The sequence below is a fragment of the Contarinia nasturtii genome, unplaced genomic scaffold (assembly GCF_009176525.2).
Source record: "Contarinia nasturtii isolate CC-2019 unplaced genomic scaffold, AAFC_CNas_1.1 Cnas_scaffold_3307, whole genome shotgun sequence".
Lineage (NCBI taxonomy): Eukaryota > Metazoa > Arthropoda > Insecta > Diptera > Cecidomyiidae > Contarinia > Contarinia nasturtii.
Window position 1 is genome coordinate 1 of NW_022200615.1, and position 8,095 is coordinate 8,095.

The 8,095-nt window shown below is 34.6% G+C and overlaps 2 protein-coding genes across 2 annotated transcripts; both read left to right on the forward strand.

The window, feature by feature from the left end:
- The first annotated feature begins 6 nt into the window (after positions 1-6).
- LOC116350026 (pregnancy zone protein-like) lies at positions 7-712 on the forward strand. Its single transcript, XM_031781737.1, has 2 exons — positions 7-286; positions 362-712. The coding sequence occupies exons 1-2, from the start codon at positions 43-45 to the stop codon at positions 415-417; spliced, it is 300 nt and encodes a 99-aa protein (XP_031637597.1). The 5' UTR covers positions 7-42; the 3' UTR covers positions 418-712.
- A 945-nt stretch (positions 713-1,657) lies between these two features.
- LOC116350027 (pregnancy zone protein-like) lies at positions 1,658-8,090 on the forward strand (the record flags this gene model as incomplete). Its single annotated transcript, XM_031781738.1, has 11 exons — positions 1,658-2,376; positions 3,332-3,463; positions 4,112-4,600; positions 4,677-4,892; positions 4,980-5,083; positions 5,154-5,676; positions 5,757-5,947; positions 6,035-7,130; positions 7,205-7,382; positions 7,457-7,791; positions 7,875-8,090. Coding segments are annotated over exons 1-11 (4,017 nt in total), but the record flags the coding sequence as incomplete, so codon positions are not given.
- Between the last annotated feature and the right edge of the window lie 5 nt (positions 8,091-8,095).

Below are 8,095 nucleotides of genomic sequence, written 5' to 3' on the forward strand. Positions count from 1 at the left end.
TATAATCCGCCCAAAGGCAAGGATTCATCGAAGCATTCGAATATGGTAATAGTAGAGGCAGAATTACCAAGCGGTTTCGTTGTCAATGCAGAAGTGCTAAATAGACTTAAGTCAACTCTACCGATTCTCAAGCGCATCGAAACGAAAAACGCTGACACTGTGGCCGTTTTCTATTTTGATCATCTCTCCTCCGAACCAGTTACATTTAAAATTGATGGCTTCCGAGAGCATATTGTTGAGAACCAAAAACCAGCTTCCATTTTGGTTTACGATTATTATGATGATGGTAAGCATTTGTCTGTATAGATTTTGAAGAATCGTGGTGGTTTAAAATTGATTCATTTTTTTCTCTGTTCTGCAGCTTTGAGTGCGCGTGAATTTTACTCTTTGCCGGTTAAGATGGAGGTTGATGCATAAAGATGGTGTGTGAATCACATGAAATTTACCTCAATTTATCTCAAAAACCGCACAAATACTAATTAATCATAATAAAACTACAATAGTAGACCAATTTAGGAATTCTTTTTTAGAAAGAATTAATTTTTTGTGTGACAATAATGTCTTACAGCTCATGCTTTTTACAAATGTTAAACATTAAAAATTAAAAAAAAATAATGTCTTTATAGAATATATAATATAATATATTGTTATACGTTTTGTGATTTTATTTGTTTAAATTGTCACTTTCAATAAAAGAACCACCAAACCAAAATAGTTATGCTTCTTCCTTATAACAAACAAACAAACACCGAAAATAAACATTATTAAGGGTTGGATCGAAGTAACCGTAAATCGCCGTAAATTAATAGAAGAACATTTGAAATCTTATTGTGAATGTGTTCGTGAACTTTCGCTTCTATGCTTATGCTTCTATTTCGCTTCTTATATACCAACATAATTTAAGCGGCACTCGCGAAAAAAAATTGTGAACTGCGATATGACTTTGTAAGGTTTACTACAAATGAATGGGGTAGAATAAAAACTACTTCTCGAAAAATGTTTAAACACGAAATCTAAAAAAACTTTCAATGAAAAGTGAACCAATTTTTTTTGTCCAATTGAAGTGAACCAAAAATATTTTGTTCAATAAAAGTGAACCTAAAAAACATTCGATTTAGCGTATTTCACACAAAATAAACCGAGTGAATTTTTTTGGTTCACTTTTATTGAACCAAATTTTTTTGGTTCACTTCAATTGGACAAAAAAAAATTGGTTCACTTTTCATTGAAATTTTTTTAGGTTTCGTTTTCAAATACCAATTTTTCGAGAAGTAGTTTTTATTCTACCCCATTCAAATATTCCTTCAAAAACAACTTGCACGTATACAACTCACACCAATATTCCTATATATTTTAACACGTACAAGTTGTCCATAGATTTTATTCATGTGCGTTGTTTGGATGAGTGTGATTGAATAATGTTTTGAAATACCAAATACCAAAATACAAAACATTCATTGCGACGTAATATCCATTCAGTATAATTTCATCTTCAACACAGAACGTTGGTTGCGTCGCCGATTTAACGCAGAGTACATATAATACGAAACAAAACATAGATCAGTTTAAATCAAAAAAGGGGTGTTGGGTGCCGATTATTTTACTATTAAAACGAAAAATATTCATTATATTTACGTTGTATGTATTTTTATTTAAAAACAAAGAAAAATCACATTTTTGTCGATCAATTTATTTTAGTGAAATTTGACTTAAAATAACAACAATTTCATCATAACGCGTAACGTTGAATTGAATTGTTGACCGGTCACCGGTGTGTTCAAGTTTTTCAAGTTGTCGAAGTTAAAATAAAAATCCGGGAGAAAAATAAATATCTGAACAATGGCTAAACAATTCACGTTTGGTGGATATGATCAACAGATGCCATGCGATCTACGAAAGTTTCAAAATTGTCCCGACGATCGTATCGCAATTATAAAATATTACTACACTATTATTGCATCGAAAAAGATTCGTGGAAATTCGAATTACGCTCTTAATTTAAGCATTCATGATACAAAATGTGACTTTGATGAGCCAGTTGTGGTCCGCGTATCAATCGAAGATGGAAATGATAGAAATGGCTATAAAATTCATCGTGATGTTACAATCAAAGCAAAAACAACCGAAATTGTTTCGATTCCAATTGGTGATCTGTCACCCGAAGCAGACTGTAAACTCGTTGTGATAGGTATTACTGGTGTTACTATGCGACACGAAGTAGAGCTGGATCTTCAAACTCAAACACATACAATTCTCATTCAAACGGACAAAGCCATTTACAAACCAAATGACTGCATCAAATTCCGAGTATTGGTTCTTAATTCAGAGCTAAAGGCAGCCACAATCGATCAAAATGAACTGATTATTTCATTCGATGTAAGTGTTCAGTGTGTATTAGTTTTAGAATTTTCACTTTCGAGCTATATATTCTATGAGAAAAAATGTATATGTACGAAAATGGTGATAAAGACTGTTTGCGAAAAAAAAAATATTCAGTTGATACAGCAATTATTAACTAAGGCAAAAATGAATAAGAATGACGTGATATAGCCACAAAAATGATTATAATTTTCAAAATTCAACAGGCTGAAATTTTTACTGCGAAATATCTAGTGTTAAAAACATATTACGAAACACCCAGTACAAATCCGTCGAACAAGTCGACGACAGCGATTTGACAGGTGGACCACGCGAGAAACTATCAATCCCTATTAACAAAACTACACTTGACAGTTATTGTATTGAATTTTGTACGGGATTTATTTATTATATAAATATAAAAAAAACAATGTGAAATGTGAATAAAAAAGATAAAAAATTAATATCGTGACGAACTATGTAATAAAATAAATATTATAATTCAATTACTCAGCGGCTGTATTTTTTATCTTTTTTGTTCACATTCACATTCTTTTTATATATTTCTAAATAAATAAGTCTCAAACAAAATGTAATACAATAATTAATATATAACGTGCTTGACAGCAGATTTTGATAGGGACAACTAATGACATTTGTGATTTGACATCTCGGCCACGGTTTGGCCTGTCTGTTACGAAAGTTGAAATTGAGGAGTACACCCAAAATACTTGCCATATGAGAGTAATATATCTTCCGGATATGTGTAACAAGCATAATGCTACAGGCGACTACACAATCGGCCGTATTCATGTTGCTTCTGATACTAATATTTGGCTGAATATATTGCACCAAGATCCCTTGAGTTCGTTGTTGCCTGAAGAAAATTTCAATCATATTAATAGCATTGTGTTATAGCAATAAAAATCTATAAGTAATTTGTGATAATTAACATTTACATTCACGCAATAAGGATCCCTGCCGCAATATTATGAAAAAATGGAATGGCGTGAACACAATGCATGGTGTATTTTCGGGCGAATTTCAACTGTCAGACGTACCAAATTTCGGTGAATGGAAAATTACAGCTGCCGTTGGCGATCAGGTTAGTTCGATTTTTTTAGAAATTAGTTTATAGACATTTTGACAATGAGCTAGTCGACGCAGAAATCATGGAACGAAGCTAAGACAACAGCCAGCAATCGTTGAAGATGGAAATCCTTATCTGAGGCCCTATACTTTAACTCCACAAGGAGTTAAAGGACAAAAAAAATCATTTGTGGTACCAATCTCGAATTAGTCTTAGTCACATAACGAATGATTTGATTCCTTATTCGCCGAATAAGGTACGAATGCAATGAGAGGAATCAGCAACATAAACAATAAAATGAATTAAAAGGCAGTGATGCAAACCGGTTTGTCATTGTTTCTCATACCGATTTCGGATGGAACAAGCGGAACGTTCCGAAATGGTTTGTATGGCGAACATACATTCACGCTATGTATACGTGAATATCGATGCTTTGAATGTATGAGTGTACAACGTTGCTGCTATGCACAAAGTACAGCGCATTGCAGACCATTTTTCGAACGTTCCGATTGCTTCGGTTTTGTTTCAAGTGAAATCCGTATCGCTGAAGTGTTATTATTTGCTTTTATGTTTCTTTAACCTTTACTTTAAATATAAAAAATGAGGTAAATCTTCTAGAAAAAGCTTAACTCATATAAAACCATTCGATCTCCATCTCTATAGATAAAAATAGCCGTAATTGAAGTGGCCGAATATGTTTTGCCCAAATTTGAGGCAATTATTGATTCGTCTGATAATTTTACAGTTGAAGATGAGAAGGTTCGTGCAGTGATCCGGACTAAATATACTCATGGCAAACCGTTAAGAGGATTGGCTACAGTCATAATCACCGAAGATGATCCGAACAGAGCTTTTGGCTTTTTCGAATTACAATCGAAAAAGAAGAAATCGAATGATGATGATAATTATTTGATGAAAAAATCTTTCAATATCGATGGCAAAGAAACAATTGAGGTTGACATTAAAAAAGAATTGAAATTTGACATAAAGTGGTCTGATGTGAAAAATTACAAAATCAAAGTTGAAGTGACTGAAGGCCTAACGGGACTGACACAAACAGCCGATAAAACGATCAAAGTCCACAGGGATACCTATAAAATCACCAGGAATCTTAAAAATCGACCACAACGCGATGCTCCCTGCGACATTAAGGTATGTGCTAATGTCAAATTAAAATGTTAATATTTTTAAATCGTTTTTTTTTTAATTTCGTGTATTGAATGTATAGATTTCTGTGCGAAAAAATAATGGCACGACGCTCACGTTCCTCGATCCAAAGAAAAAAAAGATCAAAGTGTTCATAGAACATATTCAAATTCATGAATTTCCCCTGAATACGTTGTGGAACAAAAATATAATAGAAAGCATTTATGAATTGGATGAGAGCGGTGATGCTAATTTTACGGTGGATGTTGGTAAGAATGATATTGAATTTTCATTGAAGGTAAAGACATCAATTTTCCGTCGCACATTTCTTCCTTTTAATTTTTTTTTTCATTTCTTTAATCATACATTTTTGATATCTATTTAGGTGAAATATTGCGGTCAAGAAACAAATATGGGAATGTTCCATGTTGATACATCAGTCACGGTAGCTCCACGCATTACTTTGCAAGCGAAAGTCTTAACGCCAAAGTAAGTTGAAATATTTAAAAATGTGGTTTTCGATTGATGAATATCCTCTCTGTTTGAATCATTTGCTTAGCTGCTCCATCAATAAATCAATCGAAATCGAGGTCATCTCACACTATCCCCTTCCATCATATACTTATCTGATCGTTTGTCATGGGAAAATCCTCGAAACGAATACCTTCGTATCTTTCTTGGCTGACCCAGTTGACACTGAATATAGACATCGATTCACAATCATGCCCACTTTTGATTATGCACCACAGGCTCAAATTATCGTTTACTGTGTGAGAGATCGCGAAATTGTCACGAGCACTGTAACACTTGACCTGCACGACGATTTAAAAAATTACATTGAATTAGATGTTGCAAATACGGCTAAGCCTGGCGAAATCGTTGATATTAATGTAAAAAGTAATCCACATTCATATATCGGTTTGCTTGGCATCGATAAGAGTGTAATGATTTTACGTGGTGGAAATGATTTGACACATGATGAAATCTGGAAGGAATTGAAAATATCTCGTTCAAAGGTTAAACGACGAAGATACAATTCAACAAGACATTGGCCTCATTCCGGTGCATTGCAAGATTTTGAAGTAAGCAGACAATATTTTTTATCTTTCTTGTGTTTATCTTTATTTAATTAATAAAAATATTTTTGTGTTTCTTTTCAAAGAGAGCAAATCTAATCACGCTTACAAATACGATTGAACCGACCCAAAACATATATGAATATATGCCAATGAGTGCTACAGTAAGTGCCGGAGCGGAATGTTACGGAAATTTTATAGAAAAGAGTCACATGAAACCAATTATTCGCAATGATTTTCCAGAAACGTGGGTTTGGGATTCGATTACGGACAAAAGGTATTTTTTATTTAGCAATATTTTTTCTAAGCTTTGGCGCTTTTCAAAAGTATTTAACTTGTGATACTTTATAAACATCGATTTCAGTTTCAATGGGTCGCTAAATCTCAAGCGAAAAGTTCCTGATTCTTTAACAACGTGGGTGTTAAGCGGTTTTTCAATCTGTCCAATCAATGGTTTGGCATTAACGAAAAAACCATCGGAACTATGTGTTCAACAGCCCTTCCATGTTTCGCTTAATTTACCATTTTCAGTGAAGCGTGGTGAAGTTCTAACGGTTCCGTGCTCAATTTTCAATTATTTACCAAATCAAATTGAAACCGAAATCATTTTCGAAAATGAGCACAATGAATTTGAGTTTGTGGATGCAAGTGTCGATGATAAAATCTATCCAGAAATTAGAAAACAAACATCTCGCAAAAAGAAACTGACCATTCTTTCTGATGATGCGATGAACGCATTCTTCACCATTCGTCCGACCAAAGTTGGTGTGATTTCGTTGAAAGTGTCAGCCATATCTGAAACAGCAAGTGATTGCCTGATCAAGACACTGAATGTTGAGTGTGAGGGTGTGCCACAATTCGTGAATAAGGCCGTATTTGTGGATTTACGTGAAAAATCTCAAATCGAACCAATCGATGTGGCAATCGAAATTCCAAAAACTGCACTGCCCGATTCAACGCGCATTGAAATCACTTGTGTGGGCGATTTACTTGGTGGCACCATCAAGAACTTACAATCACTGATACGCATGCCGTTTGGCTGTGGCGAACAAAATATGTTAGTTTTGGTGCCGAACATTGTTGTTTTGAATTATCTAAAAAACACGCTCCAACTAAACGCCGAGATCGAAGCAAAAGCAAAAAAATATATGGAAATTGGATATCAACGAGAATTGAGCTACAAACACAAAGACGGTTCATTCAGCGCCTTTGGAGATTCGGATGAAAGTGGCAGCACGTGGCTCACAGCGTTTGTAGCCAGATCTTTCCGACAAGCAGCTGAACACATTACCATTCAAGATGATATTATTGACGAGGCGCTGAAATGGTTGAGTGAAGCACAATCTGAAGACGGTAGCTTTGCAGAGAAAGGAAGCATTTGCCATAAGGAAATGCAGGCTGGATCTTCCAATGGTGTTGCACTAACAGCCTATGTTTTGACAGCATTTTTGGTGAACAAGGTTTGTGTCCCAACATAATTTACTGTATAGCTTGGGAATAATAATATATTGCTCATTTTTTTCTTACATTTTAGAGTTCAAACAATAATTTTGAGAAAACAATCGAAAAAGCAATCGACAATATAATCAAGTCGATTAAGAACTGTTCAGATGTATACGCATTGGCTGTATCGGCGTATGCTTTGGAATTGGCTGGTCATGATTCCAAGAAGGATGTGTTGGTAGCTCTGAAGCAACTGGTTAAATCCAACGGTAAATATCACTTTACACTTGAATTTTTTTTTTACATGTTTTGCATTCTAAATGTTCTTCTATTTTACAATCAGAGAACTATAAATGGTGGGATAAATCGATTGAAATCAAAGATTGGTATCGCGATTCAAAAACACTAAGCGTTGAAATAACTTCATATGCACTACTGACATTGATGTTGAATGATGAAGACGAATGCCTTCCGATTTTGAAATGGTTATTGACTCAACGTAATGACATAGGTGGATTCGAAGGAACGCAAGACACAATTGTAGGCATCGAAGCATTGGCCAAATTCGCTTCAAAAATTGCTACCAAAGACACAGATATGAAAATTACTATTGAAGCACCAAATACCATCAATTTCAATGTCAACAAAGACAATGCATTGACCCTTCAGTCCCAAAAGGTTTGTATCTTTTTTTATTTCAGTCATTTTCTGCTTTTTGGCAATAAATTAAATTTGAAATTTTTTCAATTCCTTCAAATCAGTTGGCTCCAGACGCCGATTCGGTGCGCATAAAGGCGAGTGGCAAAGGATTTGCATTATTGGAAGTTGGATATCGTTATAACATCAATACACCGGAAACCGTAACCGCATTTTCGCTGAAACCAAGTGTTAAACTGCTGGGTGATGATCACATCACTCTTGAAATCAACACCAGTTATAATCCGCCCAAAGGCAAGGATTCATCGAAGCATTCGAATATGGT

Coding starts and splice junctions, on each gene's coding strand:
- LOC116350026 (XM_031781737.1), top strand. CDS start 43: ATGGTAATAGTAGAGGCAGAATTACCAAGCGGTTTCGTTGTCAATGCA. Junction 287..361: donor TTACGATTATTATGATGATG/GTAAGCATTTGT, acceptor TCTGTTCTGCAG/CTTTGAGTGCGCGTGAATTT.